At 38.6% G+C, this 23782-nt stretch overlaps 1 protein-coding gene across 1 annotated transcript; it reads right to left on the reverse strand.

Moving 5' to 3' along the window:
• Nucleotides 1-1331: 1331 nt before the first annotated feature.
• On the reverse strand, nt 1332-23231 carry LOC114652304 (granzyme A-like). Its single transcript, XM_028802623.2, has 5 exons — nt 23067-23231; nt 22839-22971; nt 15030-15171; nt 7044-7310; nt 1332-1638 (listed from the first exon to the last, which is right to left on the reverse strand). Exons 1-5 carry the CDS (start codon nt 23143-23145, stop codon nt 1471-1473), a joined length of 789 nt encoding a protein of 262 aa, XP_028658456.1. The 5' UTR covers nt 23146-23231; the 3' UTR covers nt 1332-1470.
• Between the last annotated feature and the right edge of the window lie 551 nt (nt 23232-23782).

Consider the following 23782-nt stretch of genomic DNA (forward strand, 5'->3'; position numbering starts at 1 on the left):
TCTATCATATAGTGTCTTTTCTGTCAATCATATAGTGCCTTTTCTATCTATCTTCTGGTTCTACTATCCACAACTGGCTTCATGCTGTTCAGTTAGTAAAGAGCTGGTTAGGTGTTGCTCCATGAGGCAGTTTCTCCCCTCCACCTTTTCTATTTTTTTTTCCCCCTTCACCTTGCACTCCTGCATGGTGTGTGCATGAGTCAGTTTACTCATTGACTCTTTTGGATGGGGAAGGGTACAGGGTGTATGTCGGTTAAGTTTAGAGCAGATTTCAAAATCCTTCTTTTAACATATAAAGCATTAAATGGCCGAGGTCCAGCTTACTTGTCTGAACTTATCATGACTTACAAACCAGAGCGCACATTAAGATCTCAAGATGCTGGTCTGCTTATGGTTCCAAGGATTAATAAAATAACAATGGGAGGTCGAGCTTTTAGTTACAGGGCCCCTAAACTGTTGAATGGTCTGCCTGTTACTACAAGAGATGCCCCTTCAGTCTCAGCTTTTAAATCCCGGCTGAAGACTCACTACTTCAGTTTAGCATATCCTGACTAGAGCTGCTGATTAACTGTATGGACTGCATCTCTGTTGTTAGTCATTAGCACTAAAACATAAGTAACATGATAGTTAGAATTGGATACTAACCCTCACTTATTCTGTTTCTCTTCTCGGTACTCAAATGCCAAGTTGTTTTGCCTGCCTAAGGTAAAGTTATCCCTGATGGAGGATCACAGGAATTGTGAGAAAGAGGGGTCCTTTCTTCGGATTGGATGGCCCAACACTGTTTCAGCCGTGGAATGGCCAAATGGGGGAGGCAGCTTGATGGATGAGGTCTCCAGGAGTCTAAAATTATCTAAATCTTATTATGTGATATCATCTACTGTTAAATTCTGCTCCGTACTTCTAAAAAAAATTTTATTTTTTTATTGAGGATTTGTTCTGTTCTGTGAACTGCATTGTATTGTATTGATCCCCTTCTTTTGACACCCACTGCACGCCCAACCTACCTGGAAAGGGGTCTCTTTTTGAACTGCCTTTCCCGAGGTTTCTTCCATTTTTTCCTACAAGGTTTTTTTGGGAGTTTTTCCTTGTCTTCTTAGAGAGTCAAGGCTGGGGGGCTGTCAAGAGGCAGGTCCTGTTAAAGCCCATTGCGGCACTTCCTGTGTGATTTTGGGCTATACAAAAAAAATAAACTATGTTTTGTTTTTGTTCTTACATAGCCCCAAAATCATTTATTATTGTTGGTTTTCTTTTACTGTATTCCTGTTTCATTTTATATTACTAAAAGCTTGACCACAAAAAATATACCTGTATATTCTTTAGTATTGAAGGAACAAACGGTGACTGTATATTGATTTTTGCTTTAACTTTCATTTTATTAAATCATATAAGATGGCACAAATGTCAGATAAGCAGAGGATCTCAGAAAGTTAGTACAGGATTGTGATAAGGAGTGACAGAAATATTTCATCATTCGTAATGCTGAATCGTTTGTTGAATCCACCTGAGATATTCTTCTGTAAGGAGTGTGTACACACCTGGTTTATGAGCCACTCCACAATTTATACCAAAGGAGACAATCCCTCGGTAGATCAAATCATAGCCCTCGTAACACAGCAAAGGGCTTCCTGAATCTCCCTGGAAAAGAAAAGGATGAAATCCTCTAAATTTTGAGAATATTTCTTTGATTAAATTTATTAAAATTGAAAAGAAAGCATATATATAGATCAAATGGGAAGGAAGATGGTTAATAGTGATCAGCCAGTAATTGTGCAAAACTGAATTTGTGGTGAAACAGAGGTTCGCTTTACAAAACATTCTGTAAAAAAAAAAGGGGGGTGTCTCATGAATAGAGACATTCACACCATCGACAAAGAAAGAAATGTGTTTAGTCCTTGTCTGGAAGCACTGACCTACACTCGTTCCTCATGTGTTTACCTATTATTTAGTGTGCCAATAAAGTTTTTCAGTGAAAAATAAAATCATCAGACATCATCATCATCTTAAAAGTAGACATTTTGTTGAGCTGTGAGATATGTGTTTTGTGTACTGGCTGTGAAAGTGGCAGTCAATTCAAAAAACAGGCATGAGGCATAGGAGAAAGAATGCAGTCAAGGCAAAGTGATGGTTGGAACCACAGGTCAAAAAGAGAGAATAGTGGAGAAAAATTGTAAACAAAAAATCAGAGTCAAAAGGCAGAGCTTTGTTTCAATAACCAGTAATGAAAAAATCAAGGAAAGTGAGTCGCTAATCTCAGTTACTGTTTTTAGAGGATTTTTATACTGTTGCATTGATGACATTACAAACAGTGCAGCCCCAATGCACCAAGGAAGAATCTCCATGGAAAAGAACAACATAAAAGCCACAAAGTGGTGGCACCCATGGTCCAAAAAAAACAAAAATGGCATTAAACAAGATGGTAAAAAAAATCAACTTCAAAATGGAAGCTTCAAGTGATATTCTGACAGCAGAATTGGATGTCATGGATAATAAAATACTCAAAACAACACTATGATGAATTTTGTAGTGTAAGGAAAACCTAAGAAATATTAAATAAATGAATGAAAAAAAAACGAAAAAGGAAAAATGAAATAAATTATAACAATGTGCTTGTTCTGGCAGTGTGATACCCACTTTGCCAATTTTGATGACAGTCTTAGTGATCACAATCCTAAACCTGCTTTGGAGATGGAAATAGTGTTTGGTACATTCCTCCAAGATGCCTAGAACATGCATAACTTAGTATTACATGCAAAAATGAATACACAGGAAAGGACAGTTTGTAGTTAAGAGGACAGGGTGGGTGTCTATGTAGTGTAACTTCCTGCAGGGAAAAGCAGTAATGTGCAATAAGGTGCAAAAGTAAAAGGATAAGATTGAGGGATCAGGGTAAAATTAGAAATAAAAAATAAAGTGTATATAAGAAACACACAAAGGTGTGGGGAAAAATAGCTGAAACCATGTCATGCATTTTCTAACCTGCTTAATTACTACAATAAATATTTACAGTGAGATATAATCAAAAGAAAACATACACACAAGAGCAAAAATATTCAGTGAGATCTGACAAAAACTTAACAAAAAAAAGAAAAAAATATAGGGCTCTTAACCAGATTTAAAATCAGTCCACGGTGACATAGCTGCCTTACAATAAACAACTGCTGAGTCTAAATCAACCCAAAAAGATAACGGCCCTCCACTCTAAATATTCAGGAGCACTTACATGATAATAGGAACTTCAGCCAACACGCATCAAATGAGTTCTCTTACTTCTGTGGTGGCAGGTTTGCTTTCTCTGTTTCCTTCTCACTTTGATTGACCAACAAGAACAACAAAAACAACCTCTTCTCAATCTTGGTCATTTGCAGCCCTTTAAAAGAAGGATCAATTCCCTATTGACCAACATACCCTTGCCTAAGAATCTACCGTCAGCCCCACGCAGAGACCATTGAAGCGACTCCACTCAAACTAAACACCACAAAGCACAATTTGGATAAATAAAAAAAAAAAAACAAAGCACCAACAGAAACTAACTCTTATCCAAAAAATGACAATAAAAACTCTGGGAATCCAAACATAATAGGTTAGGTTAGGTTAGGTTTCTTTATTTAGTCATGTTTACACAGGAAAACATGAAATTTGCCTTCTCAGTTGCATCTAATAACAGGTAACAGACAGAATGAAATAAAACAGACAAATAGAAATAAGAAAGGTTAAGGTAAGGCAGTTAGATAAAACATATTTATACCAACAAAAAAAAAAAAAAAAAGGTTACAGGATATATATAAAAACCTTATCTCCGATATTTCTTATTGAAAAGTCGTATGGCACTAGGAAGAAAGGAGTTTCTGGAGCGATTTGTGTGGGTTTTCAAAGCAACTATCCTTCCTGATTTACTGAAGTTTAGTTCTACATGTAATGGATGTCTGTCATCAGTTGAGATGATTTCCAGTTTCTTTAGCATTGCCCTCTGACACACACTAGTCAAATCATCTACATCAGCCCCAATAACTTTAGCTGCATACTTCGTAATCTGCTGGAGCTTTTTTGAGTTTTGGTTTGTCAGACTATTAAACCAGGCAATGAAACTGAAAGTGATCACGGACTGGATCATACTACGATAGAAGGACAACATGAGGTCCTTGTCTACTTTAAATAGTTTGAGTTTATGGAGGAGAAATAAGCGCTGGTTGCATTTAGAAAATAATTTTTTTGTATTTGTATTCCAGTTAAGATTGTTATCTAGGTAAGTTCCTAAGTATTTATATTCATTCACTATTTCTATCTCCTCTCCCAGAACTACAATAGGTGAACATACAGATTTCTGTCTCTTAAAATCAAATATAATTTGTTTGGTCTTTTTTACATTCAGAGTGAGAGAGTTTTTATTGCACCAGATTACCATACAGTCCACTTGATTTAGATAGTGGCTTTCATCCTCCCCAGATATGCGTCCTATGATCATGGTGTTATCCGCATACTTAATAATGGAGCAGTGCTCATTGTTCTGTCTCAGGTCACTTGTGTACAGAGTAAACAGTAATGGTGATAAGACACACCCCTGTGGACTTCCTGTGTTTGAATGAAGAGCTTTTGAAAAAGTGTCCTGAACTTTAACTGTCTGTGAACGATTTAAGAGAAAGTTCTGAATCCATAGTATGATAAATGGGTTTACATTCATACTGTTTAATTTCCCAATCAGTATATGAGGCTGTATAGTATTGAACGCTGAAGAAAAATCCAAAAATACTGCTCTGACATATGAACCAGGCTGATCAAGAAAGGTATAGATTTGATGTAAGATAACAAGCAGAGCATCTTCCACACTTCTGTTTGCACAATAAGCAAATTGATTGTTGTCTTGAAAAGACTTTGTCTCTGTCATTAAAATGTTTTTCACCAAGTGTTCAAGGCATTTCATTGGAATAGATGTAAGTGTCACCGGTCTTAAACAGCTTGGCCTAGAAACCTTAGATACAGGGGTAATGATTGATTGTTTCCATAGATTTGGTACAATACCACAGGTCAGAGACCAGTTAAAAAGCAAATGAAAAACTGGGGAGAGCTGCTTAGAGCAAGACTTTAAGAGCCGACCTGATATGCTGTCTGGTCCCACTTCACTGTTTGTTTTGGCCTTCCGCAAGCCTTTTTCCACTTCAGTTAAACTGAACCCAATAACAGCAGAATACCTGGTGTTTTTATAAAGCGTTTCCTTTATTTCTGTATTTTGGGTGCTGAAATCCTTTGTTTCAAATCTGGAATAAAAGTTATTCAGTTCATCAGCTAAAAGCTTGTGGTCTTTGTCAGCTGGAAAATCCACATTCTTTTTAGGGCCCAGTCCTGTAATTGTTTTTAGTCCCTTCCAGACCTGCTTTGGATTGTTATCATTGAACCACCTCTTGATTTTTTCCCCATACATCTTTTTATTTTGTTTAATTAACCTGTTAATCCTTTGCTGTAAAATTCGCTTATCTTCTAACTAATTTACTTGATGTGCATGTTGCTTTTGCAATAGTAATACTTTAACCTCTTTAGTGATCCATGGCTTACTGTTTGGGTACACCTTGACAGATTTTTCCTTAATGATCATAGACTCACAGAATTGAATATATTCGCTGACAGTATAGGTGGCCTCATTCAGTGACTGTGAGGATGTCAGCAGATCCCAATTTGTACTGGAGAAGCATTCCTGCAGTTCCTCTACACTTTCCTTGCACCAGTTTTGTGTTGTTCGTATGGCTGGTTTTTCTTGTTTCAGTTTCTGTTTGTACTTCGGGAGAAGATGAACAACGACATGGTCAGACGCACCCAGGGCTGCTCTGTGATGTGATATGTAGGCATTAGAGACATTTCCATAGCACTTGTCTAGAGTTTTGTCCCCTCTAGTGTTAATATTCACATATTGATGATAATTTGGTAATACTGACTCCAGACTGCATAAATTAAAATCACCTATCACAAGTTTGAAAGAACCAGGTGATTTGGTTTCTAGTTTATGAGCAGTTTCAAGAATTGATTCAGCTGCAGCTCCCACATCAGCATGAGGCGGAATGTAAACGACTGTCACAAATAACTGATTAAACTCCCGTGGTAGATAGTATGGACGAAGTCCGACGGTGAGTAATTCAATATTTGCCGTGCAGATGCGCTCTTTTTCAGTGATATTCCTGCACCACCTTTTGTTAATGTAAAGGCAGACCCCACCACCCATCTGCTTACCAGAAGCTGGATTTCTGTCTTGCCGTACGCAAACAAATCCATCTACTTCGACTGCTGTATCCGAGTCTGTATTCTTAAACCAGGTCTCCGTAAAGCACATCAGACAGCTTTCACGGTACTCATGGAGATATCGCGCAGATGCTCTCAGATCGTCCAGTTTATTTCGCAAGGACTGTGCGTTGCTCATGATGATGGTTGGCAAAGGTGTTTTAAAACTTCTCTGTCTCAGACGTACTCGTAGTCCACCTCTTTTTCCTTGCTTTCTGGGTTTCAAAGATTTTAATTCGCCCGGTATATTAGTAATACACGGGGAATAACTAGTAGCTGGTCTCATAGATAGCAACGCATCCCGGCTGTAAATGAACAGCGCCGGCCACACACCTGGGATTTCCTGCGCAGGTAGTGCGTTAGTGTCCCGTTGGATTCCAAAGGCGATAACGATCAAAAATAAGAAACTTTCGCAAATGTTGTTAAGCATTTTAAAGAAATAACTACTTACAGACTAGTAAAAAGAAAAAGAAAAGAAAAAGAAAACAATTTTACACAATTTAAGAACAAAAAAACAGGTACAAAACACGGAGAGAAACCAAAAATGTATCTAAACCAACAGAAAACTCGCCCTATGTCTGACTTCTTGGGTTTGCATCTGTCTGTGCTTGCATTGGCCAGGGTGCAGCATTTAAAGTCCAGTTGAATAGAATGATCATATTAGTAATCATACATGGTCCAGTAGGTTTATATGAAAGAAGTAAAAATAAAAAAGGAAAAAGTTAAGGAGAAGGTCTGGGTAATGAAGAGAAGTGATGAAGAGACTGAGATCTTACCCAGCAGGAGTCTTTTCCTCCTTTAGGGTCTCCAGCACACAGCATGCTCCTTGATATTTCAAATTGTTCATAGTAATCGGGGCCATTGCATGTTTGTCTGTCTATGATGGTTACATTTACTTCTCGCAGTTTGTCTTCCATTTGGTTGCCAAACCTGAGAGCACCCCATCCTGCAACACTACATTTGATTCCTGCTTTGACATCTTTTCCAGAATGGGGCAGTGGAAGAGTTGAAACAAATTTGTTCAAGGCTGCACTTTGGTTCAGCTTTTGAAAATACAAATCAGAGGTTTAAATTAATACAAACATTTTATGCATATCATAAAGATAACACTAAGCACTGCTGAGAACTTAAAGATTCTAACATGATCACAAGACACAGCTTTGTAAAAATCAGGAAGTATAGTTTCTCACATTTAATTTTTTTCAATCCCAGAAACCATTTTTGGATGTAGGTATTGATCAGGCATCACTATGACACCTGCAACTATGCTGCTGCTTGCCTATTGACAAATGTGACCACATCTTACCAATACGGACTTCACTCCTTTGGCTTCCGATCCACTACAGAATTTTTTAAAAATCTTTTTTAATTGTTTTTAAATGTTTGAATGGAATGGACCCTTCTTACCTTTCAGAACTCCTTCACATTTACACCCCAGCAAGAGCACAATGGTCTACTAGGCAGATGCTTTTAGTGGTGCTAAGATCGACATTAAAGCAAAGGGGGGAATCAGGCTTTTGTGGTGGCCACTCCCTCTCTTTGGAATTCCTTACCGTATCATTATATTATATTATCCATCCATCCATCCATTTTCCAACCTGCTGAATCCGAACACAGGGTCACGGGGGTCTGCTGGAGCCAATCCCAGCCAACACAGGGCACAAGGCAGGAACCAATCCCGGGCAGGGTGCCAACCCACCGCAGGACACACACAAACACACCCACACACCAAGCACACACTAGGACCAATTTAGAATCGCCAATCCACCTAACCTGCATGTCTTTGGACTGTGGGAGGAAACCGGAGCGCCCGGAGGAAACCCACGCAGACACGGGGAGAACATGCAAACTCCACGCAGGGAGGACCCGGGAAGCGAACCCAGGTCCCCAGATCTCCCAACTGCGAGGCAGCAGCGCTACCCACTGCGCCACTGTGCCGCCCATATTATATTATATTATATTATATTATATTATATTATATTATATTATATTATATTATATTATTTCTGCCCCAACGTTTGTTACTTTTAACTCATCATTAAAGACTTATTTGTTTTCTCTAGCCTTTAAACCTGTAAAAGGTTAAATGTTATGTTTGTATGGGTTGTTTCATGTACCTTTTATGATTATGAGTGTGTACTGTATGTGTTTGGATATTTTAAGTGTATATTTTATGTACAGTTTGTCATGATTGTGATTTTGTTGTGTGTATATATATTGGGGCGGCACGGTAGCACTCCTGCCTCGCAGTTAGGAGACCCGGGTTCGCTTCCCAGGTCCTCCCTGCATGGAGTTTGCATGTTCTTCCCGTGTCTGTGTGGGTTTTCTCCCACAGTCCAAAGACATACAGGTTAGGTGCATTGGCGATTTTAAATTGTCCCTAGCGTGTGCTTGGTGTGTGTGTGTGTGCCCTGCAGTGGGCTGGCGCCCTGCCCAGGGTTTCTTTCCTGCCTTGTGCCATGTGTTGGCCGGGATTGGCTCCAGCAGACCCCTGTGACTCTATAGTTAGGATATAATGGGTTGGATAATGGATGGATGGATGGATGGATGGATGGATATATATATTGTCATGCGAATGTGCATATATATATATATATATATATATTCTGACAGACGACCGGCTATGGACTCCGGTCATCACCCCCAGGCCGCTAGGAGGAGCCCTCCGGACAGCATATTTGTGCCCCGAGTTCCAGCAGGGCCTTATGGACTTTGTAGTGTTTTGACACAGCCCTGCTGGATACCTTGGGGGCCGCCAGGAGTCGCTGTAGGGGGGCTAGTGGGCTCTGGCATGCCCTATAACCCGGGAGTGCATCCCAGTCACGTGACTGGAAGAAGCGATGTGCTCCCGGGATGAAGAGAAGGACTTTGCCCTGACCCGGAAGGAAAACGGACTTGTGGGTTTGGCTTGGAGCCACTTCCGGGTCAGGGGCTATAAAAGGACTCTGGGTAAGCCCAGACATTGAGCTGAGCTGGGAGGTAGGGTGGCGACGTGTCTGGGAGTGGAGGATTGTGTTATTAGAGAAGAATATTGTAGTTAATGAGTGTGGAGTGGAGGAGAGTGCTTGGTGCACCATATAATTATAAAATAAATATAATTTATACATTCACCTGGTCATCAGAGTGGTACCTGAGGGTTCGAGAGGTGGACAAACGCTTCTACTGCTACAATATATATATATATATATATATATATATATATATATATATATATATATATATATATATATATATACATATTAATAAAAGGCAAAGCCCTCACTGACTCACTGACTGACTGACTGACTGATTGACTGACTGACTGACTGACTCACTCATCACTAATTCTCGAACTTCCCGTGTAGGTGGAAGGCTGAAATTTGGCAGGCTCATTCCTTATAGCTTACTTACAAAAGTTAGGCAGGTTTCATTTCGAAATTCTACGCGTAATGGTCATAACTGGAACATATTTTTTGTCCATATACTGTAATGGAGGAGGCGGAGTCACGTATCGCGTCATCACGCCTCCTACGTAATCACGTGACCTAAAAACAAGGAAGAGATTTACAGCACGAGTCAAACGCAGGAACTAAGGTAAATGACGTTAATTTTTGACTGTCTTTTAATACTGTGTAAGCATACATATTAACACATGTGCAATTAAACGTGTGCATTTACGGGGTGATTTCTCAGGCTTAAAAGCTCGCCTTTTATCAAACGCGGGAACAAAGGTAACTGACGTTGTTCACTGTCTTTTAATACTGTGTAACCATACATATTAACACATGTGCAATTAAACGTGTGCATTTACGGGGTGATTTCTCAGGCTTAAAAGCTCGCCTAAATACAAAACTATTTTCAATCATTCTATGATCTGCTTCTCACAACTGAAGGCACCGTGGCTGATGTTACGTCACTTGCTGTCCGACCATAAGCGTTACCTGCTAGGTAACCGGACACTCACTTCACTCCCTTTCGGGAATTGAACCTCTGAGGTTTTCTTTTGTTCTTAATTAAAATTTAAAAGCAATACTTCACCGCTACTAAGCCCCTCTAGCGCTGACGTCCGAGGTTCGATTACCGTAAGCAAGTGCAGTGAGTGTGTAATTACATTCACGGCATTCGTAGTCTGATTCACAATCTGATTGTATGGGTGGTTACTTCCAGGTAACGCTTATACTTGGCCACCAAGTCAGGTCGAAGTGATCACTCGAGTAAAGGCAGCTTCACAAAAAAACTGATCCTTAACAAACTGTTATTAGTATATTTTCCCTCAATTTAAAAACGTTTTATTTTCTTCTTAATAAAAATTTAAAAGCGGTACTTCGCCGGTGCGAAGCGCGTGGATTTGACCGACTGACACATACAGACATATTCATGAGTGCAGGTACTTCGGAAAGAAAGCACCGTGTAAACCTAAAGTTTAAATTAACTTCATAGACCTACAAAAGGTTGCCATTCATTTGAGGCAAGATTGCTTTTCTTCTGTACAACTATACGTTGCATTCTCAAGAGTGTGCTTGCACGGCTTCAGATATATATATATATATATATATATATATATATATATATATATATATATATATATATATATATATATATATATATATATGTATGTCTATATATAAATATGTAAGCTTATAAGTACTGCCTTACTTCTCTTTAAGAAAGGAACATGTAATGATACTTGATTTAAACGATTCCATGTCTTCCTGGGTTTGCGTAGCTTATTGTCTAAAAAGGAGAAACCCTCATTTTTAAAACTTTGCCGCAGATGACTTAGCTTATTGTCAATATCTTTACACGTTTTTTTAAGACTTATTGACTGAAACGGGCTTTCACGAAAAAAGTTAGGGCTTTGCTACAGGATACACCCTCCACAAGTTAAGCAAGTAAAAATAAAAGTGTATATTTCTGTTTTATTTAAACCTTTTAAGTTCGTATGCATAGCCCCATTTGGCTGTTTAATTTTTTTTTTCTTTCTTCAGTAATATTTAATCTCCTTAAAGAAAAAGAACATATCCATTTTACTTTTTTTGTATCTCTGTAGTAATATTTTAGTGTAAAAGAATAACCAGTATTTAAACCTTTTATGTTACTTTATACATTTATTTTACACAATGTTGAAAAATTAATAAGAAAGCTACATATTTTGGCAGCTGCTGCTTTCATTTTCAATGAAATGAAAAAAGCTCTCCAAGAGAAAACGTCAATGAAGAAGAAACAGTTTGCACTAAAAATCAGAAACCCTCATTTATAAAAGTTTGCTAAAGATGACTTAACTGAAAATAAATGAATAGTTCCTATGTGTATAATACATATTTATCTATTTTACTTATGCCTTTATTCCACCAACTTACAACATCTGAGGTACAATTTGTTACATTACTTTTGTTTTTTGCAGCACCGGCAGGTGAAGTGACTTCCTCAGGGTCACACAGTGGTGTCAGTACCAGGATTTGAACTGACAAGCTCCGGGTTTGCTGAAATATTACTGAAGAAAGAAAAAAAACGAAAACGGGCAAATGGGGCTATGCATACAAATGTCCATACGTCCATTATCCATATATATATATATATATATATATATATATATATATATATATATATATACAGTTTATATATATATATATATATATATATATATATATATATATATATATATATATATATATATATATATATATATATATATACAGTTTATATATATATATATATATATATATATATATATATATATATATATATATATATATATATGTGAATGTATATATGTCTATATATATATATATGTAGATATGTAAATTTGTTTATGTATATATATGTTTATGTGGATGTATATATGTGTATATACGTATGTATATGTAGATATGTGTATATGTAGATATTTATATATATATATATATGTATATATATATGTTTATGTGTGTGTGTGTGTGTATATTATATATATAAAAGACAGCAACACTCATAACAATGACAACACAATTACATTGACAATCATGTTACGTTATTTTTAAAATGTTTCCTTTTTTTTTTTCATAACCTCTTTAACACACTACTTCTCCGCTGCGAAGCGCAGGTATTTTGCTATATATATATATATACTATATATATATATATATATATATATATATATATATATATACACACACATATATATATACACATACAGATATATATATATATATATATCTGTATGTGTATATATATATATGTGTGTATATATATATATATATATATATATATATATATATATATATATATATATATGTATATGTATGTGTGTGTGTGTGTGTGTGTGTGTGTGTATGTATGTATATATATATATATGTTGATATGTGTATATATATATGTATATATATGTGGATGTGTATATGTATATATATATATATGTAGATATGTATATATATGTATATGTATATATATGTTTATGTGTGTGTGTATATTATTATATATATAAAAGACAGCAACACTCATAACAATGACAACACAATTACATTGACAATCATGTTACGTTATTTTTAAAATGTTTCCTTTTCTTTTTCATAACCTCTTTAACACACTACTTCTCCGCTGCGAAGCGCGGGTATTTTGCTATTTATCTATATATATAAAGGAGAGTTGGGATCTGAGAGACTGTCTTTGTGTGTTTGTGGAGGGATGGAGAGTTAAGGTGGGTGTTGGAGTCACGTGATCATCTCCCCTCCCATTCACCTCATTTCATTCACTTCATTTCGCTCCGAGCTGAGCTCCGCAGCTGGCGCGGTCTTGCTGTTCTTGATTTCCTTTTCACATGGCCAAGTATACGTTGCATGCTCAAGAGTAAGCTCAGCGCACAACTTGGTCATATTACAACCGGAGGGGCGAACTGACAACATGGTATACAAAGAGATCCTTAACAAATAATTATTGGTATAATTTCCCTCAGTTTATTATTTAAAATATTAAAGCAGTACTTCGCCGCTGCGAAGTGCGGGTATTTTGATATATATATATATATATATATATATATATATATATATATATATATATATATATATATATATATATATATGTGAATGTATGTATGTATATATGTATGTCTATATTTATATCTATATATATATATATATATATGTAGATATGTAAATTTGTATATGTATATATATATATATATATATATATATATATATATATATATATATGTATATGTGGATGTGTGTATGTATATATATGTATATGTAGATATGTGTATATGTAGATATGTATATATATGTATATATGTTTATGTATATATATGGTTACATAACCTCTTTAACACACTACTTCTCCGCTGCGAAGCACGGGTATTTTGCTAGTATATATATATATATATATATATATAAATGTATTTATTTAATATGTTATTTACCCCATATAGTTTGTAGTGATGGCCAAGAAAACTTTTTACTCTGGTGTTTTTGTATAGAACGGTGCTAAAAAAACTTTACAATATAATACAAACCCATAGTGACTAGTTTTCTTCAATTGCAAACGATGCCAAAAAGTCCATGGACCAAAGAATAAATTTTCACATTACTTGTGCCACATTATTCACATGTCAGTTATCTAGTTGTATAAAAAATGTCCAAAACATATGCACTTTTACTTTCTAAAATATGGTTAAATAGATACTTCCTGAAAAATCAGTGCACATCATAAGCAGGAAACTAAAGTCACATTGCTTTGACTTTTGATTTGAAGAGAGGACTCTTGACCAATGAATGAAGGTGTTAGGTGGATCTGTCATTCAAAAAGGTAATCCTATGTGTCTCCTGTTTATGATATGTGCTGATTTTTCAGGGGGTATCTATTTGACAATATTTTAGCAAAAAAATGCACATTTTGCACTTTTTGAGCATACAAGTGGATAATTGACATTTGGATTATGCAATGCGATTCACGTGAGATTTAAAAAAAGTTGTTTTTCTTTTTTTTTTAACATTGTACAGCATTGGTCACTGTTGGCTTTTATTATATCATACATTATTTATTTATTACCTCTCTGCATGAAAATATTACATTCACAGGTTTTTATCCAGTCTCGGTTAAATTGGGATGAAGAAGAGCAATCCTTAAATGTTCTCATTGATGATGTCTCACCATACCAGTGAATCATGGGAATATTACCTAAGTAATGAAGGATACGCCCATTGCCCATACAAAATGGTGTTAAAAGATATCATAACAAATAAAGAACTTTTTAATAAAGCTTTTAGTTAAAACACAAACTACAAAAATGTCAAACTGCAGAAATGTATTTCTTGGGTCTGAAAACCCCTTAAAGGACATCTAGAAGATATTGACTGCTGTAGAAAACTGCACAAAAAAATTAAAGAAGAATCCAATCATAATAGTTCAATGTATTTCATTTTCACAAGGTGTCACTTCAGTAAATGAAGAAATTTTTAAACAAGTGTGTAAATAGGAAACAAAATACATGTTTCATGACACAATTAATTTCTTTTTATTTGGCTGATGCCCTTTTCAAAGGTGACTTGATACATTTAAAACACATTTCTTTTGTTTTTTTTTTCAGTTGGGGCACAGGCCGGCTAAGTAATTTAGCTCCAGGATTTGAAGACCAAAGGCCTTCTTTTTATTCAGGAATTGGTGTCACACTCTTTCTTCACCAGCACTACACTGCCTAAAATTCACTGTCTAATGTATAATCAACCAATAAATATTGTTTTGATTTCACTTTTGTGAAAGGCCTGATTTGGATGGAAGCCGTCTAAGAACTGGATAGATAAAATGCATACCTGAAGGAGCATGAGATCATTGGAATATGTAGTAGAGTTAAAGTGAGGATGGACAACAACTGTCTTCACTTGAAATTTCTGTTTGGTGTTTTCATTTTTGTTCCGTGAATGAGCTCCTAGTGTCACTTGAATATTTTTTAATCTTAAAAAAAAAAATGGAAACATAAAATGCATAAAAAGGTCAAATTTGATCTTTTTTTTTTAGCATACCATAAACAATCTGTCATTATAAAGGTGTGTGATTCCAAAGATTCCATCAAATCCTTTACAAAAAGTTTCAGTTCAGATATATGGGCAACCAGAAATTAAAATATAAACCCTTGATGGTGGTGTCAACCAAGTTGAGGAGCACATGTACATACACACCAAAGCCATATTGTCACCAATCCGCATCAGCTATTCCTGCAGCTCCGTGTATGGAAAAATGAGGAATGTGAAAGAAATCACAACTACTGCTGTGCCACCAGGCTCATCTACAGTCAAAACTTGATTAACTGCATAGTGTTCATTTATGAGAAAATTAAATACCACATGTTGTTTCAATATTAGTTCTTTGGAATTCATTTAATATGAAGTAATGTGTGATTTCATTTCATCTCCTTGATGATGTCACCCCACCTGATTCTACAAGAGAGACAGTGGACTCAAGCTAACAAGACATTTATTTAGCTGCTTTGAAAGTGGGACTGGAAATTATAAAGTAATCTCTGTATATATAGACAAATAGATACAATCATACATACAGTATGTGCATTTTTAAATCTGCTTAAATTCAGATTTAGGCAGAAGGTGGGAAACAACTCCAGACAATATGCCATTCCATCATGGAACAGATAGTTAGATAGAGGGATACTGTCTGTCCATTTCAATATGTACTGTATCCCCTCATGAAGAATACCATTTATATCCATCCATCCTCTTCCGCTTATCCGAGATAAGGTCGCAGGGGCAGCAGCTTGAGCAAAGATACCCAGGCTTCCCTCTTCCCGGCCACTTCTTCTAGCTCTTCCGGGGGAATCCTGAGGCGTTCCCAGGCCAGCTGAGAGACATAGTCCCTCAAGCATTTCCTGGGTCTTCCCCGGGGCCTACCTCCCGGTTAGACATGCCCGGAACACCTCACCAGGGAGGTGTCCAGGAGGCATCGTGATCAGATGCCCGAGCCACCTCATCTGACTCCTCTTGATGCGGAGGAGCAGCGGCTCTACTCTGAGCCCCTCCCGGATGACTGAGCTTCTCACCCTATCTTTAAGGAAAAGCCCAGACACCCTACGGAGGAAACTCATTTCAGCCTCTTGTATTCGCAATCTCTTTCTCGTCACTACCCATAGCTCATGACCATAGGTGAGGATAGGAGCATAGATTGACTGGTAAATTGAGAGCTTTGCCTTACGGCTCAGCTCCTTTTTCACCACGACAGACCGATGCAGAGCCTGCATCACTGTGGACGCCGCACCGATCCTCCTGTCGATCTTACACTCCATTCTTCCCTCACTTGTGAACAAGACCCCAAGATACTTGAACTCCTCCACTTGGGGCAGGATCTTGCTCCCAACCCTGAGGGGGCACTCCACCCTTTTCCGGCTGAGGCCCATGGTCTCAGATTTGGAGGTGCTGATTCCCATCCCAGCCGCTTCACACTCAGCTGCGAACCAATCCAGAGAGAGCTGAAGATCACAGCCTGATGAAGCAAACAGGACAACATCATCTTCAAAAAGCATTGAACCAATCCTGAGCCCACCAAACCGGACCCCCCTCAACACCCTGGCTGCACCTAGAAATTCTGTCCATCAAAGTTATGAACAGAATCGGTGACAAAGGGCAGCCCTGGCAGAGTCCAACTCTCATTGGAAATGGGTTTGACTTACTGCCGGCAATGCGGACCAAGCTCTGACACCGGATGTACAGGGACCAAACAGCCCTTATCAGGGGGTCCGGTACCCCATACTCTCAGAGTACCCCCCACAGGATTCCGCAAGGGACATGGTCGAATGCCTTTTCCAAGTCCACAAAACACATGTAGACTGGTTGGGCAAACTCCCATGCACCCTCCAGGACCCTGCCAAGGGTGCAGAGCTGGTCCACTGTTCCACGACCAGGACGAAAACCACACTGTTCCTCCTGAATCCGAGGTTTGACTATCTGACGGACCCTCCTCTCCAGGACCCCCGAATAGACTTTTCCAGGGAGGTTGAGGAGTGTGATCCCTCTGTAGTTGGAACACACCCTCCGGTCCCCCTTCTTAAAAAGGGGGACCACCAACCCGATCTGCCAATCCAGAGGCACTGTCCCTAGACAATAGAGGCACGGAACATGGCCCATTCGAAATCAATGTCCCCCACCTCCCTCGGGACATGGTCGAAGTTCTTCCGGAGGTGGGAGTTGAAGCTACTTCTGACAGGGGACTCTGCCAGACATTCCCAGCAGACCCTCACAACACGTTTGGGCCTACCAGGCCTGACTGGCATCCTCCCCCACCATTGAAGCCAACTCACCACCAGGTGATGATAAGTTGACAGCTCCACCCCTCTCTTCACCCGAGTGTCCAAGACATGTGGTGGCAAGTCCGACGACACGACCACAAAGTCTATCATTGAACTGAGGACTTGGGTATCCTGGTGCCAAGTGCACATATGAACACCCCTATGCTTGAACATGGTGTTCGTTATGGACAATCCGTGACGAACACAGAAGTCCAATAACAAAACACTGCTCGAGTTCAGATCGGGGGAGCCATTCCTCCCAATCACGCCCTTCCAGGTCTCACTGTCATTGCCCACGTGAGCATTGAAGTCTCCCTTCAGAACGAGGGAGTCCCCAGAAGGTATGCCCTCTAGCACCCCCTTCAGGGACTCCAAAAAGGGTGGGTACTCCAAACTGCTGTTCGGTGCATACGCACAAACAACAGTTAGGACCTGTCCCCCCACCCGAAGGCGGAGGGAGGTTACCCTCTCATCCACTGGGGTACACCCCAATGAACAGGCTCCAAGTCGGGGGGCAATAAGTATGCCCACACCCACTCGGCGCCTCTCACCAGGGGGCAACTCTAGAGTGGTAGAGAGTTCAGCCCCTCTCATAGAGATTGGTTCCAGAGTCCAAGGTGTGCGTCGAGGTGAGCCCGACTATATCTAGCCGGAACCTCTCGACCTCACGCACTAGCTCAGGCTCCTTCCCCTTCAGAGAGGTGACATTCCACGTCCCAAGAGCCAGCTTCTGTAGCCAAGGATCGGACCACCAAGGTCCCCGCCTTCGGCCACCACCCAACTCACACTGCACCCGACCTCCTTGGCCCCTCCTACAGGTGGTGAGCCCATGGGAAGGGGGACCCATGTTGCCTCTTCGGGCTGTGCCCAGCCGAGCCTCATGGGTGCAGGCACGGCCACCAGGTGCTCTCCATCAAGCCCCACCTCCAGGCCTGGCTCTAGAAGGGGGAAAATGCTGTCCACATTTTTTGTTCTTCATAGGAGGTTTACTCAACCGCTCTTTGTCTCATCCCTCAACCTAGGATCAGTTTGCCTTGGGTGACCCTACCAGGGGCATAAAGCCCCGGACAACAGAGCTCCTAGGATCATTGGGATATGCAAACCCCTCCACCACGATAAGGTGGCGGTTCGAGGAGGGTAATACCATTAATATAACTATTAAATCATCCCACCAGTTAGAATTTACTCGTTGGCATAGAACCTCAAAACACAAACTTGATCCGTTCCAGAAGGCTGGTCAAGTTTCGAATCGAATTTCCCCATAAGAAATAATGTAAATAGGATTAATCCATTCCAGACCCCTAAAGTGATTGCTTATTTATACCTATATACATACAAAACTAATGATATAAATCATTTTATATTGAAATTTTTCAAACCACACCCTTGATGCTTTAAACTCACTGTCACTGCCTATATAAGCACTAGTTCCAAGTTTTTTTTTCAATAAATCGTCACATATCAACGTTGCTTTTTCGCATGTGATTGCCTCGGAAATACTGCCTCCTGCTAATTTTTTATACAGTGGACGCAGGCCTGTTTGGCTTTGTCTCAGCTCTTCACGGCCGCAATCTTGATCTGTAAAAGTTTTAGCAGGAGGTTCGTGTTCTGATATTTTGCTTGTTTGTGGGCAAAAAAAATATTAAACGACCTGTTCATGTTCTGAATTGTTTGAGTCTGGAGATGTTTGGGTTTCAAGGTTCTACTGTATATTAAATAGTCACTGTTTGTATTTTGTGCATAGCCCTGTGCTTAACACTTATATAATAGTTTGCAATTTGTTTTTACTGGTTTGCACTATGACTAAATGTTCTATACTGCTGGTGAATGAAGTGAAATTCCCTCCCTGAGAATTGATCTATCTATTGTCACATGCATGAGCATAGGGACAGTTGAAGGGCTCCAGTGACTGTCACTCACCCCGAGCCAGTTTACAATCACCATTTTACCAAATGGTTAGGTGTGCAGAAAACTGGATTATCAAGATTAAGACCCTTTGTAATAGGCATGCAGTGGTTCAGAAACATATTCAGACCCCTTCACTTTCCATTTAAAATAAAACAACACAATAAAGTGTGCAGAAAGTGACCGTAGATGTTTTAACTCCTTAAATGGATTTTTGTACTTGGATTGGTGATTGCAATAATGTAATACTTAGTTTATCTTATTGCATGTGAAATGTTGCTGATACTCTGATGTGTCTTCCAATAGACTGACCTCACCTTAAGGATTTCCTGTGGCCCACCCTTATGTCTACTGTATTTCCAAGAGCACATTAAATTACCCAGAGAAATAGCATTGAAAATAACATTAACACACAAACTCTACTGTAGAATCCCCAGCGGTGCATAAGTGGTCAGTTAGAACATTAGAACATACGAACAGTTGTAACAAGAACAGGCCTTTCAACCCAACAAGCTCCTCAGCCAAGTTGGCTGAGGTCTTCAGGTCTCTAACTGTGTCTGACTCTGTCTTTGATATTGTCTGTTATAACTGATCCTGGACCCTTAGAAGTTTATTTTCTCCACTGAGGCTTCTGACCAGGTTATAATTTTCCTCTCCTCTGTTGCCAGCTTGTCATAACTCATGCACTTCTGAACAGGTCATCCACTTGAAGCTAAGCATGTTTGGGTTCAGCCAGTGCTTGGATGGGGGACCAATCAGGAAAAGCTTGGGGTGCTCCTAGAAATGGTGTTGGTGAGACCAGCAGGCTAGCAGGTGCCTTTATGACATGCCTGTGGTCTAAATGTGGATCTCAATGACCCATATCAGTGACGGGGACACTGTGCTGTAAACATGGTGCCATCCTTCGGATAAGACATAAAATCGAGGTCCTGGCACTTTGTCGTCTTTAAAGATATCCAGTATTTTGGCTAAATTACCCTCCACAGACTGGTCATCCTCACCCCATAATCATCCCCTGTCTGTAACTGGCTAACTCTCTCAACCCTTCACCACCTAACCGATAATGTGTGGTAGCCATCACATCATCCAGGTTGATTCTGCACATTAGTGCTTTGTGTAGCGAGAAAAGTGTTATATAAATGTAAAGAACTATTATTATTATGATTAATTATAGTTCAACAATTAATTAATGGACATTTATGTCAGTCAGTTTTAAATAATATTGTCTTCCTGTCTATTAAAACAAGTCTGTGTCTTTATCTGTATTAATTATGTAATTAGTAAAATGTAAAGTTTATATTTGTATCTGCCTATGAACTTGTCACAGCACTCTGAGACTGCACTCAGTGAACAGCAGTATACAAAAAATAAATCAATAAAATAATAAACTGAACTAATTCTTGGAGAGACTCTTGTGCACAACAGAAAGATTAACAATCATTGAAAAAGGTCAGAATTAGCATAAGCCACCCTGATTTGGGATGTTCATAGGAAATGTATCGATTTATTTCATGAGGTAGAAGTACATGCTAAAGATCTACAAAAAGTTATGATGAATATTTGAAATATTAAAATGTGTGCTTCAACTTAATGTTTAAAGTCTAAATATTCTTGATTGTAATAGAGATTTGTCATTTCTAACCCTCTGATAGAGGTCCATAGAGGGCTAAATCCATAGCAAAGAATCAACAATCAAAAATAGATTAGATTATACTATATTTGTCTTCAAGGATAAATTAAAATTAGACAGAAGTTAATATATATCCATCCATCCATTATCTAACCCGCTGAATCCAAACACAGGGTCACGGGGGGCTGCTGGAGCCAATTTCAGCCAACACAAGGCAGGAACCAATCCCAGGCAGGGTGCCAACCCACCGCAGGACACACACAAACACACCCAGCACACACTAGGGCCAATTTAGAATCGGCAATCCACCTAACCTGCATGTCTTTGGACTGTGGGAGGAAACCGGAGCGCCCGGAGGAAACCCACACAGACACGGGGAGAACATGCAAACTCCACGCAGGGAGGACCCGGGAAACGAACCCAGGTCCCCAGATCTTTCAACTGCGAGGCAGCAGTGCTACCCACTGCGCCACCATGCCGCCCATTGAAATATATATATATATATATATATATATATATATATATATATATATATATATATATATATATATATATATATATATATATATATATATATATATATATATATATATATATATATATAAAATAAATAAACATACACACAAGAACTTCTGTCTTGAGTAATAACAGAGCTACTGCTGTCAACAATAGGGTTGATGTTGCAAGTCAGATGGTCAGAGCTTCTCAGACAGTAACATCATATTCGGAATCACTGCCCTTGAAATAGTCTAAAACAATACCCCATGTGTTTATGTTAGACATTTGTCATTTTTAATCTTCTTCTTAGAGAGCTGTGACCACTAGTAAAGAATTAAATATAAAAAATATCATCATATTCATGATCAGCAATGTCAAAATAGCATAAAGGAAAATCCACATCCCCATTTTTTCAAAGTTTTGTGGAAAGGAGTGAATTTGACTCTTCATATCCCATTAGAGGGTGGACCCTTCGGTTCAGTTAATGTGGCATACAAAACATCAAGTGTTTCTGATCATTTTTGCTGAGGATTCCTATTGGTTTACTGTTTATCACAAGGGTGTTATTTCCTGCATAAGATATGAAAAATTAGGAGGTTTTTGATCTAGTGGGCCAAAAAAATAAGGGGTACTCCAAAAAACTTGACTTCTTACATAACTAAACATCAAGACGAGTCAAATGGGAGATCATATGTGAGGGAATCCTGATACCTGTGAGTCAGGAGGCGCTGGACAAAAAAAAAAAAGTATTTTCAAAGCATATAAAAGGATACCAAATAAATAGATGATATTAAAGGTGAAGCCATCTGCACGCATATCTATCAGTGTGCAGCAGTTGGCACCCAGTTACATTTAATCAAAAAATCACAGAAATAATTGGGAAGGACACCAATAGAATGACCTTAAACAATTTCAACTACAAAAAAATCACGTTCAAAATGAACTATAACCACACCAAATTGAGAGCTGTAATCTCAGTATTACTGTGTGTTGCTCATTTTACAGTTCTCTTCTGTGTCCATAGTTCTCATTTGTTTAGCCGTTATTTTATCTTTATTTGTTTGGTCTCCTAACTACCTCACATTCTGTCTTGATTTCTTTCTATTAGCTGGTCCTCTTCTACCTGTTATCAAGACTCTCATTGTAGATCTCCTTGTAAGTACTCACCTGTTGATATCTATGTCTTTTTATGACATACCAAAAATAGAGTACAAAGATGTCAAAAGACAATAGTAATAACTAAAATTCTTCATCCACCCCAAAAACACATAACACCTCAGAAATGACAGTACTCACTTTTTGCAGTGTGCCGCCGACAGCACCCAGTTTGGTTTAATCAAAGCTCCACCACACAAAGTATTAAGGTAAGCCATGTAGGGTCTTGAGTGAGGCAAGACCTCTCTTCCACCAACAATTTCAAAACAATCACCTGTCAAATTGGATATTATTAACATTATCAACATAAAGCACCACTAGACATTCCAATTATTCTGTGAGTAAAACATTTAAAATAGACAGACTCACCTTCATGACTTACAAACGCATAGGCAACAACCAAGAGAGAGAACACAGCCATCTTCTTCATCAAGACTTTTTTTTTCATGGTGACCCTGAGGCTGAGAGTTTTGCTGCTAACTGATTGCCGCAGGTGCTACTTTGTCTTTCATTTCATCTGTTGATGGTCAAGATAAAGATCATGATTTGGAAAAAAATAAACATCACTAACCTTGTGAGTTTATTTTCATCAATTTCAGGATGTGGTTAAACTGCTAGGTGTGCAGCAAGTCAGAAATTTTCAAAATGCCTTACAATATTCTAACCGTGTCATCTTCCTCTGGTGCTGCTTTTGCTTCCTTTTTGGTGAAGAGTCCTTTAGGATTATCAATTCATTTTGCTGTTTAAGCCAAAACAAACGTGTTTCCCATGTTGGAAAAAGTGCACATGGACTTCAGGAGAACATACCGTAATCGTCGAGCTGGTAGTCTAGCACAGGTCTCTAGAACTACATCCACAGAACCATCAACTGTGCCACTGTTTTTGTACATTGCTGAATCAGTCTTTGTTTATTTTCCGTAGAACTTTTTATGTCTAAATAGAAACTAGTTAGAGTGATTCACTGGGTACATCACATTACACAACTGGCCTTCATAGAAGCTGGCAGCCAGCTGCTTCCAACTTGCTAAGATTATGTACATAAAGTCTGCAACTGAACATCAGTGGAAAAGTGGTCTATTGTGACA

Source organism: Erpetoichthys calabaricus, chromosome 5 (genome assembly GCF_900747795.2).
Source record: "Erpetoichthys calabaricus chromosome 5, fErpCal1.3, whole genome shotgun sequence".
Classification (NCBI taxonomy): domain Eukaryota; kingdom Metazoa; phylum Chordata; class Cladistia; order Polypteriformes; family Polypteridae; genus Erpetoichthys; species Erpetoichthys calabaricus.

What these genes read in the sequence shown, in the direction of transcription:
- LOC114652304 (XM_028802623.2), bottom strand. Translation starts at nt 23,145, where the DNA reads ATGAAAAAAAAAGTCTTGATGAAGAAGATGGCTGTGTTCTCTCTCTTG. An exon ending in TCGGCGGCACACTGCAAAAA is followed by an intron (nt 15,172 to 22,838) that starts GTGAGTACTGTC and finishes TTTTTTTTTAAG; the next exon opens with ATTAAAAAATATTCAAGTGA. An exon ending in ATGATCTCATGCTCCTTCAG is followed by an intron (nt 7,311 to 15,029) that starts GTATGCATTTTA and finishes TATTTTCAAAAG; the next exon opens with CTGAACCAAAGTGCAGCCTT.